This window comes from Myotis nattereri (assembly GCF_964212035.1).
Source record: "Myotis nattereri genome assembly, chromosome: 8".
Lineage (NCBI taxonomy): Eukaryota > Metazoa > Chordata > Mammalia > Chiroptera > Vespertilionidae > Myotis > Myotis nattereri.
Genome location: NC_138083.1, coordinates 89,145,069 through 89,167,152, shown reverse-complemented (window position 1 = coordinate 89,167,152; position 22,084 = coordinate 89,145,069). Strand labels below are relative to the sequence as shown.

General features: G+C 44.7%; 1 protein-coding gene across 1 annotated transcript in view; it reads right to left on the bottom strand.

Annotated features, from left to right (window-relative positions):
- The window catches only part of KLHL14 (kelch like family member 14), a gene marked incomplete at its 5' end in the record, with an annotated part of 94,874 nt that overhangs the window by 45,704 nt on the left and 27,086 nt on the right, over positions 1-22,084 (bottom strand). Inside the window, one exon of the mRNA XM_081097939.1 lies at positions 21,458-21,579. Within this exon, the coding sequence (XP_080954065.1) occupies positions 21,458-21,579 (122 nt within the window). The remainder of the gene's footprint in view (positions 1-21,457; positions 21,580-22,084) is intronic.

Here is a 22,084-nt window from a genome sequence, read left to right as displayed (position 1 = left end):
TGCCTGCAATTTTTAACTTGGACTCTAAATAAGGTATGTCCGTATCCCATAAATCCATGATTCAAAGATCAAGAGGATTTGGACATTTTTCTCATCATTAACAACTTTGGGACCTCAGTACATAACCTTTTATATGCAAACTAGAGGCCCGGTGCACGAAATTCATGCAAGAGTAGGCCTTCCTTCCCCCGGCTGCCGGCACCCGGGACCCAGGCTTCCCTTGCAGCCCTGGCTTCGTCTGGAAGGACGTCCGGTCTAATTAGCATGTTATGCTTTTATTATTATAGATATCAAACAATTTGATGTAACGCTCATCCACACTGATCACTGTATAAATAAAATGTGAAGGTAAACTGGCTTTGATGTGTTAATTTATTGATTGCCAAGGTTCCCAAAGCTGCTATTGTTGTTCAGGTACTACTCATTTAGTTCTTCAATAATTATTACGTGTGCTTGACACAGTGGCTATAAAGATAACTAAGGCACATTATTCTTGCTTCCAGTATAGGAAGGCAGACTTTTACACAACGACAGCACAAAATGATAGACTTTCCAAGGTAAGTGTGGGAAAGGGCACCCTGACAACAGAGGAGGCAGCCAGCCTTTGTTAGAGCTGGGTCAGGAGGAGGATCATGGCCAGGTGGGTGTAACACCATGTGCTCCCTTAGCAGCCTGCACCTACTTTTATCTTGGCCTGTCACTTCATACAGAACTGATTCATTTCTGTTTTCTGTGAAAATTGTGTAGGCCTTAATAATATGGGCCGTGTCTTACTTCTATCTCAATTTCCTAGCACAAAGCTGGAAATCCAGCAAGTGTTACACAATGGAGTGTGGAATTAGACAGAACTGGAGAGCGTTCCATGCAGAAGGAAGTACATGAGCAATGGCCTAGGTGTCAGGACCATATTTCAGAGATCTGCATGTATGCAGTTTGGAAAAGATGGGGGAAAGGAGTGGAATGAAGGAAACGGCAAAAAGCGAACCTGGGGAGGCAACTTTAGAAGCGTGTGGAGGAGCTGGGTTTCATCTTGTGTGGTTTGGGGACTCACTGGAGATTTTATGCTAGGGATTGGCAGTGTGAGTGGAGATGAAGACATGATTGACGTGGATACAGAAGGTAATCATGACCGCCTTGTTGACAGGATGAAGGAGGGCCTAGAGGACAGGAGCAAGTCTGGGATGACACTTAGGTTTTCAGGCTGGGCGGATAAAGATGCTATTTGCTAGAATAAAGAGCAAAGGCAATGGGTTTGAAGGCAAGGTAAGAAATTTAAGGCCAAATGGAGATGATCAGGAGATAATTAGAAATATAGAGTAGTAGGTTTCAAGAGAGAGAGGTCAGGGAGGGAAGCACAGATCAGCGGCCCATCATCAATGCATGGATGCTACAGGGTGTTCAGGACGAGGAAAGGGCCATGGATCACCTTCTGCCAGATGCTGGTACTCAATGAGGTGTCCGGGAGGGTACCTAAGAAAGCATGTTTCTACATAGCTACACTTTCGTAGTAAGAAGATGACTTAGTCAGATAAATACAACTGTTACTGAGATGAAGGATATATAAGAAATACTAGATATACAGAATGGATTCTCTCTGGATCAGAAACCACTGCCAAATGAAACTCTGGGTTCCTCATGATTTCACGACCAGACCCACCAAGCTCCCTCACAGAGGGTAAGCATCATCATCCCTCTCCTCTTCCTCAAGTTTTCCTGCCTTGAAAGCACAAGTATTTGAAGATCATCCTCTTCCCATTGCTCTTCTCAAAAAAAAAAAAAAATCAGAGGAAAAAAAAGATGAGATGGCACAGCGGCCAGATAAAAAGTGCAGTTGAGCTAGCCTCTTCTGAAGAGAGGCTCTTGACTCGCACGTGGTCCAGGAGTGTGCTGGTGCTCCGAGGCTGGCCATTTTTAAGCCACTCTAACAAGGATACCCTCAATTCCATGCCTCTGGGCCTTTGGATAACATTCGTAGGCATGGGACCACAGAAGTGGCAGAGTGCACATTTCAAATCCTGCTGAGAGGAGACCTGGGCACTTCTTCGTAGTTGACAGTGACACACCTTGGGCAGCTGAGAGAGGCAGAGGGGTGGGGCAGGTGCCTGCCAGCCTGCTGCCCTGGCGCCACACGTCACAAGAACTCGTGGAGATAGATGTAAGTTTCTCCTAATGGGAATTATTTTTTTAATGAGTAAAAGAAAGGAAAAGAATCACTTTTAAACTAGATTCTATTGACATTAATAATACTCATTAAAAAAGATTCGCTATGGACATCTACATTCATGGAGCATTTGTTCAGGCTTGATTCCCATGAAATTTACATGTTTACCTGCATTCTGTTCCCTCAAGGGAAGGGTCCCTCTACCCCAGGGGTGGGGAATGAACCTGTGGGCCATATAAGGCCCAAGAAATCATTCGGTCTGGCCCTGCCAAGGCATTAGGGTTGAGTTAATTAAAGGTTTGGCCAAATAGAGCAGGCTAATTTTTAAGGTAATCATTCTGTGTGGCCCGTGAATGATGTTATAAATATCCACATGGCCCTTGGCAGGAAAAAGGTTCCCCACCCCTGCTTTACCCCAACATTGACACATTCCTTTTAAAAGGCTAATTAATCAAACTTCTTTTGCACATGACTGGCCTTCCTCAGTTACCAATCTGAAAACCTTCATGTGGTAAAAAATGTTAGAAAAATGAATTCTCACACATACACAACCTTAGGAAGCCTTCTCCAATAGTCTCAAGCACAGTGAACCACTTGCCCAACTCACCCATTTAAATCCACAGAATCCTGTCTGACCTTGAAGAAAAGACAAATACTCATCTGACCTTGAAGAAAAGATAGGGTGGCTCTCCCATAGGACCCTCACAGCAAGGGCTTGTCCTTCAGCATTTACTGGAGACCCCCAGCCCAACTACACTGCCTCTCAGATATCGGTGCCTTTTCTTGACCAGAAATAGAGCCTCAAGTCTAATGTGATCTGAACAACAACGATGAGAGAGAGAGAGAGAGAGAGAGAGAGAGAGAGAGAGAGAGAGAGAGTCAAAAGGAACCTGGGAAAATGGAGAAGGAACTTCCAGAGACCAACATGGACCTAAACTATGGCAGACAGTGGTCTCACTTCTCACCACACACCCCGTGCTTTCTGATGGAGGGAAGTCAGACCACGAGTTTTCACTTTGTAACATGAACGTGTGCAAAGCACATGCTGCGCCATGGAGACGGCCTTCAGTTGGCAAAGGGAATCACGGGGAGGAAGAAAAGTAATTCATTTTTACAAGTCAAACCAACATGCGCTCAGGATCATTCTTACTGAGAGGGATGGGTCCAGGGTAAGACTGAACACAGGCTTGACTTGTAACTGGTGGACAGGCTTGATGGTATCGTGCCACTGTCCCCTTCCTACCTGCCTCCCCTCCAATTTGTTTCCTTGGTAGTGGGCCAGTTGGGCCCAATCGAAAATATAAAAAAATATAAAATAGGTTAGGTATCAAGGAGCTCGGGTAAGCCAAACTGGATTCTACACTCCCAAAGGACTGAAAAGGTACCTGTATTTTGACGTTTAGTCATAGATTTTAGGTCTCTAATGAAAGGCAGCTGCATGAATGGTGAATGCTGGGCATCTGCTGATGGCCCCCAGATCCACTCTCTACCCCCAGTGACCCTGCTCGTTTCTCTGGGCACCAGTGTCACTAATCACAACATCTAGGGGCTCCCTTTCTTTTGGCTTCTGGCTGAGTTTGGTTTCAGAAGGACAGGAAGGTCAAGGTATTTCCTGCCCTGGCTTCCTTCTCCTGGGTCGGTGTGGGCTGCCTTTCTTGTTTGAATGAAAGTCCTATGAAATGGTTCTCCCAATAACAGCCTTCTCTGTCTTGGGTTCTGGTATCTTCTCCCTCCCCTTTCAGGCCTACGGGTGGTAACAGTGCCACTGTGATTGGCCCTGGGGAACTGGGAAGGGTGGTGCACTGTTCCGGGGGTGTCCTCAGCCCTTGCCCGAATCTCTGTACATCGCTTTCTTATTAAAGAGGGTCATCCGTTTCCTGTTGCAATCTTGTGCTGCTCACTGAATATGTTTCAGCCTCCATGTGGCACCTGTGAGTTCTCCCCTCTGTATTCTATGAAAACAAGGAGCTAATTATTTCCCCCTCCAAAAGGCTCAGGTGAATTGGAAGCTTCTAATGCATGCTTTTCTAAATAATCCAGTTGGGAAAAAAATACCATATTAGAAAGAGATCAAATAATGTCAGTTACAGGTCAAAGAATTCCTAATAAGGTTCCATAGAACACGGCTTAATAGAAAGAACACAGAGCGAAATTAGGTCAGAAGGCACCGGCGTGAGTCTCAGATTCATCAATTACTGCATGACCTTGACAAGTCACTTAACCGCTCTGAACTTTAGTGTCCTCATATGTCAAAGAGATCATAATAGCTGACCTATGGATCGCACGGGGCTATTCGGGGGGACCCAGTGAATGATGGGCTTGAAAGTTGCAAGGAGTAGATAAGGATGTTCTCCAGTGTGGTCAGGAGGCTAAAATTTACGCAATAAATAAACATGTAAGGTTCCGTTATCCTAGAGAGCCCTCAAGGCACATCCACTCTTGTCCTGAAAATCGCAGTGACAAATACAAGCAGTGCAGTGTCAAGTTTGAGAGGTAGGCGCTGAAGCCAACTGCTTGGGTTTGCCATCTGGCTCCACCACAAACTAGTTTGGAGACACATCCTGACCTTGGTTAACAACAGGATGGGGATAATGACTGATCTTAGCCTCACACTGTGACTCTGAGTCCTAATGAGATAAGCTGCGTCAGGTTCGCAGACAGTGTCTCTACATAGAAGTTCTCCATCTGTGTTAGCCTCAAGCCCTGGAGGTGGAGAGAGCACCTCATAAACACACTGGCGTGCAGTGGCTCAGCATTTAGCTTTTGGAGTCAAAGACTCACGCCTTGGAATATTTACTCACATATTTACTAACTGTAAGTTTTCCTAAGTCTTCGTTTTTGGTTTTAAAAATATACATTTTTTTATTGATTTCAGAGAGGAAGGGAGAGGGAGAGAGAGATAGAAATATTAATGATGAGAGAGAATCATTGATCAGCTGCCTCCTGCATGCCCCACACTGGGGATCGAGCCCACAACTCGGGCATGTGCCTTGACTGGGAATCGAACCATGACCTCCTAGTTCATAGGTCAATGCTCAACCACTGAGCGACACTGGCTGGGCCCTAAGCCTTAGTTATTAAAATCAGTGTAGTTACATGTGCGTTACAATACAATACAGGATATTGTAAGCCCTAAGTAAGACGCATGTGACATGTCAACACCATGCTGGTCACAGAATAACCACTCGCTTAAGATGTCATTACCATTTGGTGTTGCTAAACTGACAAATCCCCTTCTTGGTCTTTTTACCCTTCACTTCTTTTGCAATGTGAAGTCTGCAAAGAGGCTGGTTTATGTTAAAGATATTTGCAAGTTCAAAGACAGGAAATTAGGAGAAGCAGAAAAATGGGACCACATCCATTTAAGGGCTGGGCCTGTCTTTGCAAGGATGACACTACCTCAGCACGAGCAGCAGTTCGCCTCCTGCAGGACCCGGGGCGAAGTGCAGCTCCTCTGGGTGCTTGCCTGTGGCCCTGGCGGGCGTGTCAGCAAAGCCCTGCGCTGACACGTGTACAGTGTGTGTGGGGTGTGTCCTGCGGGTCAGGCAGGCGGCTGCAGTTAGTCAGCAAGGGAGATACGCTGCCGCCCCTCGCTGCTGGCAGGGAAGGCGTGTGTTTATGTGAGAACAGGGCCTTCTCATGTTAAAGAGGACGGGTCACAAAGCACCCCGAGATCACCTAACTCGCAACTTAAGATTGTGCCTCTGGAGCGAGACTACCTGAGTTGGAATCTTGGCTTTGCTTCTGCCTCCGGGCCTCGGGCGCGTTGTTTTAGCTCTTGATATCTCTGTCCCTCTCCAATAAAATGGGGGTGCCCGTAGAACTGGCATCGGATGCTTGTGAGGATTAAAGGAGCTAATGCCCGCACAGGGCTTAGCCAGTGCCGTAAGTGTTCATTATGATGACCAAGATAAGTCGTGTTTTACTACCAGAGGGTGCGACTTGTGGAGAAAACGGATATGCCCTTAGATTAGAGCACAAGGCTTGGCAAGCCACAGCCTAAAACCACAGGTCAATCCAGCCCTCACCTCCTTCCAGAAACAAAGCCTTAAAAAGTTTTTAAATAAATAAAGCCATCCTTGTTCACGCTACAGTGCTAGAGTTGATAGTTGCGAGGGGGACCGCACGGACGCAAAGCCCTAAGTGCTTACTACCTGGCCCTTAACAAAACACACACACACATTTGCGGACTCCTGGAAAGACAACTACTACTAACACATTTTTCTCAAGAGAGAAGGTCCTTTCCGTGCCGTCTGTTTATCTGTGCTGGAAAATATGTTGATTCTCCTGTGCTTGCACTGTGTCAAGTGACAGAGCGCGCTCTGCCAACCCAACGCGGGAGATCTCGGAGGGCTGCTCGGAGCACGCCCCGCCCAGCGGTTCTGCTTACGGAAGCAACGTGCGTGAGGACGGTGATGCTAACCTACTTCTAGGAAAAATAAATGTCCTATGATTTTCCAGCAGCGCTCATGGGTTTGCACTGTTCCATCCTCCTTTCCAGTGGGCTTCCACGGTCAACAGTCACATATGCTTGAACGGTACCGGCTGGGGTGCACCTGTGAGGGGCCTGGGAAAGGGACTCTGTGAAGCCAGCTGAGCTGTGACAGGGTCTGAACTCCACCCTCACCTCCCTCACACTGGGACAGAATCAGGCCTTGGCTGTCATATTTGTAAACAACCAAACTCTGTTTGGTTAAAGAAACAAGAGCTGCTTCTTAGAGAGATATGTACCTTATGTTTCTGTTTTGTTCCTTTTTAAAATAGAGAATGGAGGACTTAAACAGTTTCCAAAGGTCAAGAAAGGTTGTTGCATCTTATGAAAGTGCTTGGCAGCACCCCCTCTGGTTTCTTCTTGCACCTGCGTCTCCTCAGCTTTGAATCTAATGTGGACACTAAGGTCAGACATGAAAGCAGAAACCCCAACATTAGCCATACATATAAATTCTGAGAACCATCCTGGATTGTTTCCTGAATTACATGTAGAAGCCTATTTATGTGTATCTGTGGAAAACACCATATAGGATATCAAACCTGGCAAATTTAGTAATAAGATTGAAAGTAGATACCACTGACTGCTCCTTAATTCACCTGCACATACGTTTTTCGATTATCACTCAGGTGGGAAAATGATGGGTGTTGGACAAGAAGAAAGACAAAAAGAATGCTTTATCACTTTAGAAATGAAAGCCGTAAAGTGGAAGAAATAATCGAATCCCAGGAAAGTTTACGCACACACAAGAGCAGCCAGTGATGTTTGGTAAAGTCAATGATTATGGTAATGAAAAGCTTCAGGTGAATTTATGAATGAACAGGAAACAGGGGTGTGAGGTTCGCCCAGATACCACAGACAGAGGAGTACCCTGGCGGCATTAGTACAAGATAAAACAGGCGACCAGGAGAACATAAATACACAGCTTTTCCCTCTTTAAAACATCATGTCTTGGCCCACAGATTTTACAATTATGATTTTTGCAAGCGAGGAGGCACACACAGAAAGCAGTGGCCGGATTTGTAAGAACCCTCATTCTAAAATAATTTTCACCTACATATAACCCAATACAGTCCTCTTCCTCTCATCTTCAATTAATAATGAAGGGGCTAGCTGAAGGTTCAACAAAGAACCATGCACAGTAAGATATAATACATTCCGTCTGTGTAGAGGATATTCCATTTGTTCTGCATAAAAAGCTGAAGGAGGCTGCCTGGTCCTACTTTTCACTCCGCTTACAATATGCGCGCTGTTAATGCGGTCGTGAGACACAGAAAGGGTGGCAGGCTCCGGCGCTTCATTTGGGTACACATTTTGGCTCAGTCATTTACCATCTGTGTGACCTTGAGCAAATTACTTAATGTCTCTGTGTCTCCATTTCTTCATCTGGAGCAGAAATAACCATAGCCCCTAATACCACAGAGTGTTGTTATAATAATTAGATGAATAAATGCAAGTGAAGTGCCTCAAATGTGTGCCTCACGCACAGTATCTCATAGCTGTTGGTTTTATTATGTTTCTTCCCTTTGTGAGTTCCATGTGCTAGGTGTAGTGAGCTGAATTGTGTCCCTCAAAAACATATGTTTAAATCCTCACCCCCAGGACCCGTGAACGGGAATTTATTGGGAAATAGGATCTTTGCAGATGTACTCAAGTTAAGACGACATCCTATTGGGTTAGGGTAGGCTCTAACGCCAAAGGCAGATGTCTTTATAACGGAACTGAGAGGAAGATTTTGAAACAGACACAGCGAAGACAAGTCAGAGATTAGAGTGATGAAGATCCGAGCCAAGGAACCCCCAGGATGGCCAGGAGTCCACAGAAGCGAGGGGGATGAAGGAGGCATTCTCCCTCGGGGTCTTGGGAGGGCTCGTGGCCCTGCTGACGCATTGCTTTTGAACGTCCAGCCTCCAGAACTGTGAGAGAATAAATGTTTGTTGTTTTAAGCCACCAAGCATTTGCTACTCTGTTATGGCAGCCACAGAAAATGAACACATCGGGTAAACTATGGGCATTTGTGGAAGGAGAGAATGAGGAAGCAAAAGGAGAATCCCTCGTAGGTGGGAGAGGACTTCCGAGTGGCTCATTGGGTGTTCTTGGAGTTTAGTTATTTCGCAGGGTCACCTATTTTCATGTGGGACCAGGTCTGGGCAGCAGGGTGGGGTTGGCAGACAGTTCTCCTAAGTGAATGTGAACACCTCACACAGCTTTGTGCTCTGTAGAGCTGTGCTGTTAAATCAGAAGCCACTTGTCATAGGGGGTTATTGACATGTAAATTTATTGAAATGAAATAAAATTAGGAATTCAGCTTCTCTCCTACCAGCCACAGTTGGCCCACTGCGCTGTGCAGATACAGAACATCCCATCATTGCATGCTGTTGGGTGGAGCCAGGTGATCTTCTAATTGTAATAGGGTTTATTTAGGAGGCAAGTGAAACAGACAGACAGGTTGTATAGACAAAGGAAGTTCTCCTACTCTTGTGATATGGGCAGGCAACTCCATCATTTATTGAAAGAAAAAGAAAGAGTGAATGTGGGACAACTGACCCCCGGACAGTTGTTCCCAAGGCAGGTCTCACTTGTTGAGTGGTCATTATTTTCTTCTTCAAGCCACCTCCATCACTGCTTTTCTGTCCGTTGAACAAAGGATACTGCATCCAATTATTGTAGACTGAAAATTAGAACAGCTGAAAACTAACCTATATCCAATGCCAGGCAGCACCACGGAATGGTGTGGCTGGCTTTACCTTGATCTGGTCGAGATACAGCCCGAATTGAACTGGTTAATACTTTGGTCCCTTAATACAGAGAAGGAGGGAAACGCTACAAAGCGACAAATGAGATCAAGAAATCCGTGAGCTACAGTCTCTCCTCCTCTTCAGATCTAATCATACAGATGAATAAATTGCTATAAAAAATACCAAAAATAAAACTAAAAACAATGACTGAATCATTTTTTCTTAATCTCATGTACTCTGTGTTCAGGTAGCAAGAAATTTAATTCCAGTCGGACCAGTCTCCTGTGATTTTTTTCCCTTTTCATCTGAGATATTTTTAATGCTCAGAGGCATTATAATAGAAAAGCATGTATTTTTGCCTGGTTTATACCCATCATCCTTACCATTACAACAAGACAAAAGCATTAAAGTAAAATTAATCATGTCAAAGGATTTTAGCAAAAACAAGGGAGACCATGCATAAAGCATCGCTTTGTCTAGTGTGAAGTCACGCTCTGATTAAAAACATATAATGAAAGTGAAAGGGATACATCATTGCCTTAGCAGTGGGGTTTTCGGAAAGCGCTTTGCCTTCTCAACATAAAAATGTGGGGAAGATTTCAGTCTTGGAAGCTCACAATGGTTATTGTTCTAGCTAAATAACTGGAATTCAATGTTATATTTTAAAAAAGAAATGAAGACTTAATGACCAAAGGAAGCATGCCAGGAGGATTAATAATTAGCACTCACTGTAAGAAGTGGTAGTTTGCCTTGACATCCGGACAGAGAGGAAGAAAGTGTCTGCTCAGCACTGCCCTTTCCCAAAGCCTCCTTAAGGCCAGCTAACGTGGCCAGGCTCTTAAGGCATCTTCTATGAAGCACAGCTGTTTGGTCCATCAAGAGCAATATAATTAACACATATTAAGGAATGTACTCATTTGGTGTATGATGAACAAAGCCAACATTTCTAACTGGCCGGAGTGTCCTGAGAAGCAGAGTTGGGTCCTAACTCCACCACAGTCATCCCACGGGCCTGGAGACACCACCAGCGTGCCTTTTGCACTTGGCCTTCATTACTCCTTCATTTTGATAAAGGTGTTTGCATATGACAGTCACTCACCCCAATTATATTTTCACTTTTTGACTGTAATCTTAAAAGTCATTTCGATTCTTTTTAATGAAGTGACTCTAAATGTTAAAATTTATTCTGTTCTATGGGAGTTATATGTATTATATAATTTACATCTATATATATTTGCACAACCATATTATAGCTAGATAATAGTTCATGCATAATAAATAGTAAAACTAGTGAAATTATATAAACTCAAACATATTTAAACTATTTGAGGAGAGACAAAACTTGGAAAATTCCACCCCAAATGCATTATAATAATACTAGAGGCCTGGTGCATGAAAATTCATGCACTGGAGGGGGGTGTCCCTCAGCCCGGCCTGCCCCCTCTCACAGTCCAGGAGCCCTCAGGAGCGGGAGGTAACCCAGCAATCAGGGGGAGTCAATGCCCCATCACACCTCTGCTGCTGCCACTGCCGGCAGCGCAAGCCTCAGGCGGCCCTGGGTGGCTGGGCAGCCACCATCTGAGGCTTGCCTGCACCTCAGGCTGGCCCTGGGTGGCTGGGGGGCTGAGGGGACTGGGAGACTCTGGAGGCAGGCATGCGGCAAGGCCACCATCTTATGGCTGTGGGCGCCACCATCTTTGAGGGCCTGGCAGTCAATTAGCATATTCCCTCCTTATTGGCTGTGGGTGCCACTATCTTTGAGGGTGGGGCAGTCAATTAGCATATTCCCTCTTTATTGGCTATGGGCATCACCATCTTTGCAATGGTGTGAGGGCCAATTAGCATATTCCCTCTTTATTAGGTACTATTTGAAATGCATTTTTAAACTTTTCCTTTGATGTAGAGGCACCTCACCTTCTCTTCTCCACGAATAAGGACCAGTCCTGACAACAGAGTCACACTGAAGAGACAGAAAGATACACAGAGAAGCCCTCTCCTCTGCTAGTAAATGCTCTTTGGAAGAGTGAGAATATTTTACATGTGACAAGAAAAGTGAACCAAATATTTGTTGTAACAGAAGGGTGCAATGCAATGATTAGGGCTATTAAACAAATATTCTGATTGCCCTACCTTCTGAGAGTTTGGGCAGATTACATTTCTCTACACACTCTGAGGTGAGGTGTGGCCAAGGGATTTGTTTTTGACAATGAAGCATGTTAGTTCAGGGGAGGAGCTTAACAAGTGAGTGTGAAATTGTCCTTTCCCGTGCCAAGGCAACAGTGACAGGCCAAATCGTGGAGTTTCCATGAACCTGAATACTGGAAGGAGAAGATGTGCAACAGAGACCCCAGCTAACCTACCATGGCCATGTGACGTTAAAAGAAATAAATCTTTACTTAGAGAAGCCACTAAGATTTGGTGATTGTTTTATGCCAACTTAACCTAGCTTAGCCTAATCTGACTCATTCAGGCACTGGTACCAAGAGTGCCCAGTGGCTGATGACAAGGACATTGATTTCGCAGGGTGGAGGATGGAAATGCACATCATGGCACGGAGAACCACTTGGTGGTCTGTGATTTGCTCTTACTTGGATGGCTAATCAGTTATTTAGTGAACTTCCACCTCCAAGAGGAGAGGTTGCAAAACAGAATATCAGTGGTGTGCATTGCTTGCTGTTGGCTGCACTTGGCAAGATCTGCAAAAAAAAAGATGACCACACACACACACACACACACACACACACACACACACACACACACAACTGGCTCATTTATAAGCTGGATTGCAAGGAAACAGAGTCCGAAAACCTAGCAGTGTGCAGCACTGGAAGAAGCAATGCTTTTCAACTTCATCGGGTAAAGGATTTTGGTTTTATGTATCATATACAAAATGAGAAGAAATTTGAGAAAAACAGGTTAATTAAAACTCGGCTTACTGACAATAACAAAATTGAAGATATGGCTTTCAGAGTAATTTCACTGTGTTAGAGTATTTTAGAAGAAAGTTTCAATGAAGGGTGGATACCCAGTAAACTCTTGTAACTCAGGGAAAAAGAGTACAAAGGGACCTGTTTCATTAAAGCCTGGTAGATATGTGAATATATAGCTAGAATGTCAGGGGGTGGGGGGAGAAAAATGGGGACAAGAAAGCAAAGGAAAAGGCAGTCTAAGAGAGGTTTAACTGCCCAAAGACCTCCCAGCCAGGACTAACAGACTTCACCATTGTCCCCTAAATGTCTACAGACACGACATGTTCTTAGAAAACCCTTCTACTCCCAGGAAGAACATATTCTCAGGTTCACTCCAGATACAGCCAAGGAGGATAAGGGAAGAAGAATCTCCTGCAAGGTGTAATCAGGGACCATGGCGAACCAAGGACATGGAACAGAATTAAGGATGGCCCCAACCAACCTTGCACAGGCACTCTTCAAAATGTCAATTTGCTGGGATTGCTAAATTGCTCTGTTCTTTCCAAATTAAAGTGTTTACTGTGCAGATCCTGCCCTCCACCCATCACTGTGCATCACGTGTGAGGGGATGAGATAATATGTGTTTTAGTTTGTTTCCAGATCAAATGAACCTGATACTGGGATAATGGTCCCTCACCCAGAGATGGACACTGAGCTTAATGATTAGGGATGAGCTCCCCCTTGGAGGAGGAGTGAGTATCCTTTGAGCATGGCATGGAGAGGACAGGGAACATCTGATGTCCAGTGGGACAGATTACGGTGGGCGCATTGTGTTGTCCATCAAGTGCTCCCATTCTCTTCCTCCTGAACCTGGTAAGTTTATAGTTCCCAGCCCCCTTGAAATGGGGTGTGGTCCTATAATTGAGCAGAACTGATGAATGTCATATTTAATTGCCAGTCCAAGATGCTGCTGCATAGTCTGGTCCCAGCTACATTACGGGTTAAATGCAGGTAAAGATGGAACCCCATAGGCCTGGATCCTTGAATGACTCTGACAAACAGATGCCTTCTTACAACCTGCCATGGACATGTAGCATGAAGGGGAAATACATATTTTGTTGGTTTAAGCCCCTGAGATTTTGGAGTTGTTACCATAGCATAACCTAGCCCATCCTAATACACATAAACTCCATGCCAGAAATAGAAATTTCATTCTGAATCAAAAGTATGTCTTCTTTCTCAAACTATTGATGATAAGAACAGAAGATAAGATTCAATCTTCTGCCCAGCTGGTGTGACTCAGTGGTTGAGTATCGACCCATGAACCAAGAGGTCCACAGTTCAATTCCTAGGCAGGACACATGCCCTGGTTAACTCCTTCTCAACCTTAAGTTCTCAGCTTAAATGCCACGTCATTGGTGAAATTCTCCATGACTTCTAAACTAGGGCAGGTTCCTCCATTTCAGAATCTTGTATATTCTATATCCTTTCTTCAGAGTACTATTGCATTTTGTTATTATATACTAGAGCAGCCGTGGGCAAACTACGGCCCATGGGCCGGATCCGGCCCGTTTGAAATGAATAAAACTAAAAAAAAAAAAAAGACCGTACCCTTTTATGTAATGATGTTTACTTTGAATTTATATTAGTTCACACAAAGACTCCATCCATGCTTTTGTTCCGGCCCTCCAGTCCAGTTTAAGAACCCATTGTGGCCCTCGAGTCAAAAAGTTTGCCCACCCCTGTACTAGAGGCCCGGTGCATGAAATTTGTGCACTCAGCGGGGAGTGGGGGTGTCCCCACAGCCCAGCCTGCACCCTCTCACAGTCCAGGAGCCCTCAGGGGATGTCCAACTGACGGCTTAGGCCTGCAGTGGGCCTAAGCCGGCAGTCAGACATCCTTAGAGCTGCCGTGGAGGCAGGAGAGGCTCCCACTACTGTCACTGCACTCACCAGTCATGAGCCCGGCTTCTGGGTGAATGGCACTCTCCCTGTGGGAGCGCACTGACCACCCAGGGGCCAGCACTTGCATTGAGCATCTGCCTGCTGGTGGTCAGTGCGCGTCATAGCAACTGGTCATTCTGCCGTTTGGTCAATTTGCATATTAGCCTTTTATTATATAGGGTTGCTATCTGGGATTGTTTATTAATGCTGGCTCCCTCCTAAACTTTGAGCTTAATAGAGGTATGATAATATTTGCTTTGACTTAGCACTAAATTATCTATAATTAGAACAATGCCTGCTACCTAGAATATATCAATTATATTTGTTGAATGAATGAAATATGTAAAGTAAGAGGGTTGGCAAAGAGATCTTTTAATTTTTCAGTACTTACAGTCAATGATTTGCCAAACTTAGTCTGCAATTTGCCGAGGAATGACATGGAGCAAATTTAAGCAGCCCATGTAACTCATACCTCCTTCACATCAGACTCAGCAGCAAATACCACAGCTTGTGTGTAAAGGAGGCATCACAATTATTTGTACACATGCTATTCTTTGGAGAAAAGGAAATTGCTATATTCAAGGGAGATGAAAATCAGAAATAAAGTCAACTGGTTTTTCTAGGTACCAACTTCTTTAAAATACAGTATTTGGAATGACCAGCACACATATTTAAAAAATCTATGAAGAATCCACTAATGCACTGGTGCATGAATACATAGCAGCAAATAATTCAAGAAATATAGCAATGTGTAGCCATGTATCTCAAATTAGAATTGAGCTCATTGAAGGTAAAATTAGATGCTAACATACTTAAAAAGTCCAAACACAATTCTCTCTCCTTTTTCTTTGTCCAAAGTCATGGAAATAATTACTCCAGGAACTAAAATAAAAAATTCCAAGCTAAGAGAGAACAACACCCATGCTACTGTGAACAGTTCTTTAGATCGCTGTGATTTCACTAGCACAGGGGTGATCTGTACTCTCAAGTCTTAAGCCTTGAACCTATCCTAACAATTCCTCTAAAAAGTCCCATAATGTATGGCTCTTGGTGAACTCTCCAGCCCCACCACATACTTCCCCAACCTCTGACTATCAATGTGCAATTTCACTTCAGTTTCTAGAAGGCACCAATTCTCTCTTGCCTTTTGGCGTTCCTAGTACCAGTCTCTGTTACTAAAGTACTTTCTCATTCACCTCTTCGTCTCGACAATTCCTAGCCATTTTCTTTAGCTTTACAGAAGGCCACTGCTAGGAAAGGTCCTGCCCTCCCAGATAAGGGGCCCCTTTCTGTATTCCTATAGTATGAACGCCCCCTATCTATCCCTTAGTACATGTATTGCAATCGATTCCTTAGGCTCCTAAGAAGAGAGATGATCATATGCACGTTCTACCATCCAGCACAGTGGGGTATTCAATAACTGTGTGCCACGTGAAGGAATGAGGTCTGTAAATAAGTTGAAATCCTGCCCAGGCATTTTCAGAGTCATTCTGGAAGCACCTCACTGTTTTCTGCGGTTCTCCTGCAACGAGTAATAGACTATTTATGGACTCTACCTACCTGCCTAGAAATTAAATGAAATAAAATAATTTGTGGCTTTCGGTTCTTATTAATTAAGATAATATGAGCAAAGGAAACCCACAGGTATAAAAACCTCTACTGAACTTACTTTTTATTTCCTTCTAAACAAATAATCGTAAGAAATGATTATTAATTTTTGATGAACTTCACTTGTCCCCTAATATATCCTCAAAGAACAGCAAATGAACTGAAATCAAGGAAGAGAAGGGACAAGAAAAGAAGTCCAATTGAATGTATCGGTGTGCAGGTTTATTATTCCCTGAGTAAGCAGCAATTAAAACATTCTTCATTGCTCAGATGTTGGATATGATCAAACCTATAGTTAGCTTTTGGAACTGAAGCTCAATTTCGTATGGAAGATTTGTTTTTTCTGTATTTTTCCTTTAAAACTTATGGAAAGTATATTTTTTAAAAAGTGTGAAGTGTGCACCAGCCTCTGATATGTATATATACTGATTTCAGAGAGGAAGGGAGAGATAAAAACATCAATGATGACAGAGAATCATTGATCAGCTGCCTCCTGCACACCCCCTACTGGATATCGAGCCCAGAACCCAGGCATGTGCCCTTGGAAAGAATAGAACCTGGGACCCTTCTGTCTGCAGGCTGATGCACTGAGCCAAACCAGCTGGGGCCAGCCTCTGATCTTTGTGACTCTCCTACAACCAATTAATGACCCCCCCAGCTCCAGGACCCTTCCTGGAGGTGATCAAGTTAACGGTCCTCCATGGGCTAGAGGAGACAACCCAGAGAACTTCTAAACAATGGTTTCCTTTATTTTCTTTTTAAAAATGTTTTTATTGACTTCTTTTAGAGACAGGAAGGGAGAGAGATAGAGGGATAGAAACCGCAATGTGAGGGAAACATCATTGATTGGCTGCCTCCTGCACGCCTCCTACTGGGGATGGAGCTCTCAGCCCGGGCATGTGCCCTGACCAGGAATTGAACCCATGACCTCTTAATTCATAAGTTGATGTTCAACCGCTGAGTCACACGGGCTGGACTCCTTTATTTTCTATGACTTAAAAATACTAGTTCCCAAATCCTTGCACATCAATAAGAAGACAGAGTTACAAAGCAAAGGAAAGGGAGAGGGAAAAAGGCATTTCCCCTGCCTCTAGCAGAGGGAACTAACAGTCTTTCTAACAGCTCTCTCAATGTTCATTGTGATGTTATTAGCGGGAAGTCATTGTTGGCACATGGAAGGATAAACCTATATTTTGAAATCCCCTTTCCTGTCATTGCTCAGAGAAAGCAAGAAGCAAGTAAGATCTCTGATCTGAAATGTAGGACAAAGGAAGTCAGGTCCTGGGAAACACTTAAAAGCAAGAAGAAATGACAGCCCCGCAGCGCTCTCCTGGGGAGGAAGGGAAGCTGCCCCCACACTTGGGCTTCCTAGAAACTTTGAGACGTAAGAAACACAGGACAGAAAGTACGTAGGAGCCGGGGAGGTTTTGCCTGATATTTGCACCAAGAATTTAGGGCCTGCAACGTGCAGGAGGCACGCTTTTTGCATTGGCCATTTTAGTATTCATGTCTCCTGCACTGCTTTCTAATAAGTTAAGAATGAAACGGGAGACTGCGTGCAGGAGTGAGAAATGCAGGAAAAGCAGTCCCGTAAAATAGAAATGAATGAAAGTGCATCTGCACTTCCCGTCTATTCTCAACCGTCAGGAGAACAACAATGCCGATTTCATTGTTACTACTGAACACTTCACTTACAAAAGGACTTTCTACTCACTTGTACATGTTATTTTTCTTTTTAAAAAAATATTTTTATTGATTTTTTACAGAGAGGAAGGGAGAGGGATAGAGAGTTAGAAACACCGATGAGATAGAAACATTGATCAACTGCCTCCTGCACGCCCCCCACCGGGGATGTGCCCACAACCACGGTACATGCCTTTGACCGGAATCGAACCAGGGACCCTTCAGTCCGCAGGCTGATGCTCTATCCACTGAGCCAAACCGGTTAGGGCTACATGTTATTTTTCAATGTGTTTTTTTTTTTTTTCTGACAGAGACTGGGGAGCTTTGTCACTATTCTTGAGATTAATTTTATAATGTTTTATTAAATGATTTTTCCAAAGAGGAGGACAAAAATGCAGTCTGTGCCAGCATGTTACCAAACAGTCTTTACCATGACAGTAGTTGTTCTTGCTGTTCGGGTGGGTTACACCACTGGTTAGCTGATTGCTGAATTTTGTTTTCTTTATATTATAGAGTCCTATTTTTTTTTCATTTCTATTCACCTCCACTCGATTCGATTATCTAACTGTTTATTATTACCATAGTGTTTCTAAAATATAAGTAACATAATGGGATCGGACTTAAGGGAAATGATGGCTGGCCTTCCTTTTAACTCTATTCTGTCTGTGGACAGCACAGCTCCCGCAGTGGGGTTGGGCTCGCCTCTTTCTAAGGGAGCGTGTCTGTGCGACAGGCTGTGAAACACTTGCTCAGGCCAAGTGGCAGGGGACCCTAAGATTCCGAGGCCCTCGCTAACCTTGGGGTTTGGGGTTTTGCTTGTTAGTGTATTTGTTAGTTTATATGGAGCCGGTCATTCAATCACTCAGCCGACCCCAAACCCGGAACTGGGCCCCTCGCCTCCCTGCCAACTAGCGGAGCAGTTGTTCCGGGTCAAAGGTGAGGCCGCGGGAAGCCCTGCTATCCTAGTGCGCCTCTGGATTTGGGGAGAATTGGGCTATTTTCTTATTCCAATGAGAAACATTTCTTCATTTATCACTAGATGGTCCAAATAGTGTGGAAATCTTTCACTCTTTAGTCAACGTAGCCAAATCCAATGCCTTAATTAAAAAACAACAACACTCAAACCCACAGCAGAAATCACCCAGATAAACTGTCTATATTTCTCCAACAAACCTGAAAAATATGCCTTCGCGTGGGGCCCCGCAGTCACAGCCCAGCAGGTAATAAACTCTATTTTTTTCAAGTAGAAGTCACTGGGCAATAAAGAGTCTGACTAGAGCAGACATTTATTTCAAAGCTATGGTTGTGCCTGAGTCTAGGAAAAAGGTCAAGATCTTTGAATCTGTTCACATGTAAGAACTTCCCTGTACATGAATGTCTATGTCCTTCCATGTCCGATGTGGTCCGTGGAGCCACAGATGCTCAGTCACCTTTACGCCTGAGTAGGTTATTACACGCAACACAGGAAAGCGATAGAAAACAGGCTCCCTGCCCCGGCGCAGCGAGGCCCGTGTGTGTCTGTGGTCTTCTCCTCTCCCTGTGGGGAGCTCGAGTGGACTGTGCCTCTAAGGCAGAAGGGTCTGTGGGTCCTCGTGCTAATATTGCTGGTGCTGTTACAATAATAGCAACATACCTGCAGTGCACTAAGTTCATGCTGTGAGCTAGGTCAGTGGTCGGCAAACTGCGGCTCGCGAGCCACATGCGGCTCTTTGGCCCCTTGAGTGTGGCCACGAAGTTTCAATCTCACTGTATGTGCGCGCCCGCACGTGGTATTTTGTGGAAGAGCCACACTCAAAGGGCCGCAGTTTGCCGACCACTGAGCTAGGTGATTTACAAAATCACGTTTTATTGAAAAAACACTCAACTTGTGATGACCTAATGAAGCACCCATGACTCAAGATGTGGGTATGACTGGCTGAAAGCTCATAGGCATGAGTTTGAACCCAGGCGTGACTGCATCAAGTTCATACTTACGGAGTGCATCCCTCTAGTTGAGAGTTATGTCAGGCAGTGTAAAACATTTGAGTAGGGTGACTACATGTTCCAGTCCATACCTGCTCTCCCAGTGTAATGAATAGATCCCCATTTCATGCTCCAAGCTGGGGTGGGGAACGGCTGGCCTGCAGGCTATATTTGGTCAGGCCCTACCAAGGCAGGAGGGGTGAGCCAATTAAATGTTTGACCAAATCCAGCAGGCTAATGTGTAAGGTGATAGTTCTGTATGGCCCTCGAATGCTGTTATAAATATCCAGAAGGCCCCTGGCAGGAAAGGGCTCCCCACCCTGCTCTATAGTGTCCCAGTTTGGACAATAAGCTGGGTGATCACCCATCTCAGAACATGGTTCAAAATGGACACAGACTTTTCTGAGGTGCCGTTCATACCAGGCTAATGAATCTTTTTGCCTTTAATGAAGGCCTTCAAACAAATAGCACCTTGGACCTGGCCTGGCACGTCATTCACTGCAGGGTCTAATCTCCCCCATCCCTCAGTCTGCTTCTCTAGCAGCTCTCTTTCAGACCCTTTGTCCTTCCTCGCTCCTCCTCCTAGTAGTCCTGCCTCCTGGGGTGTAGGCTTTCTCTATTGGTCAAGAGTTACAAGATGAATTTAGTTTTACTTTAGCTTGATTTTGGCCATGCATTTACATATATTTAAGTCACCGTTTTTGTCAAGAAGAGATTAAACACCATTTTAAGGCATCTCTTAGCTTTCTTTCTTTCTTCCCCTTAATCTCGCTGCTGCTATTCCGCCACTTCTTGACTGCAACCGTGTGCCTGGGTGGCTGGGTGGCTGGGTGGCTGGGTGTCAGGGAGCTTCCTGTCGCAGACCCTGAAAAGGCTACTGCAGGCTTGGGGCTGGGGGGGGGGGGGGGGAGGCGGCGGCTCCGAAATGCATTATTCAAGCCCCGCCTCACATGTCTTTGATCCTCATCTGCTATTGTGGGCAAACTGCTGTCCTGTTTCCACTATTTTAAAGAACTTGCAGTAAAAGGAAATGATTTTTTAAAAAACTGATAGACTATATAGCTGCTTAAAAGATACATGCAGCAAGAAAGCCTACCTCTCACTTTTGTTGGTTTTAAATGTACGGCTTTGATTTATGGATCAAAACTGCCCCTTCGTTATTTTATCTCCCGGCTCTGGGCAGTGCTGACAGCTAGAATGTGGTTTTATTGACCAGTGCAGCCGCTGTGCCCGCGAGGGGCCTGTGCCCACAGCCTGCTGCACGCGGAAGCAATGAGCTTGATTCCATGACTGAGTCAGCTGGGGAATCGTAGCCGATATAACAGTAAGTTCCAGATCCCAGTGCCCAAGGCAAGAGGTTTGCTGTAAAACACAGTCGCCCTTAAGGAGGGAGGGCTAGGACCTTGGGTGGAAGTTTGAAGGCGCAACTTCATGGGCTTTGGGCTGCGACCATATCTGTCCATCGAAACTGGGGAGCGACAGAGGGGGTGTTTCTCTAAAGACCAAGTGCCCCAAACTAAAGATTAATGAGCAAAATGCCCAAAAAGCCAAAGGAATGAGACAGTGACTGAGGCAATGAACCGGACGACCAATTTGATGTGAGAAAATCTCCTTAGCGCTATTCGCCAACCTTTCACTTCCCGATGAACGAAACGTCACTGCAGAGTTTCTTTTGGAAGATCGGGGTCACCTCCCCCTCCACCTCAGCGCAGACAGAGACACAAATGCTCGCGGTGATGTTAGGCCAGTTTTAACTTAGGCCGCCTCGACTCCACTACCTCCGGGGCCACCTGAGCAGCGTTCATTTAGTCTTTGACTCCAAACCCCCCCAGTGCAATATACACAGACGTCCGAAGGGTAACAAATCAATAACATGTCTACTTTGATGAGCCAGGGTTTCCAATTCTCCAGACAGCTCTCACATGAAATCAACAGGCGGGAAGTAAACAAGGAAGGGCACTCACTTGTGAGAATTTTCCACGTTTTCTTTTCGTCGTCGTAGTACTGAACCAGGTTGCTGGGCAGGCGGTCCGGCCCGGGAGGCAGGCCTCCGACCAATAGCAGCATTTTCTTGTTCGAGCGGATTCTTCACCCAAAACAAAAGAGGAGATGAAGAGGCACATTATTGCAGAGCCTTCTGAGTGACAACGAAATCATAACCATCAGAAGAATGTTCCTGGCTTGCAGATTTCTATTTCATTTTTTCCTGTTTCTTCTCCCATTCGTGTCTCCACGATTTTTTTTTTTTTTTTTGAACCAAGCAGAAAAATGATCAGGAGAGAGGCATATCCCCATACTCGCAGAATAATAAGCTCCCTTTATGCAATTTGTTAGAAGTTCATTCTAGAACGACCTTTTTCTTATATTATCCCTTTAAATCATCCCTCTTTACAGCTGAGTACACATGAAATGCTCTGGAGTTGTACTAAGGTTAAGCATTAAAGTTGCATGTCAAAAATCGTATTAGTCAAAATCATTATTATAAGCCATTCTCCACTCAAAGAACCTTGAAAAAATTAAGGTTATGCAGGGAGTTTGTGAGCCAACTCTTTAATCACCCGGGGAACTTAAAATACAAGTTTGGTACAATT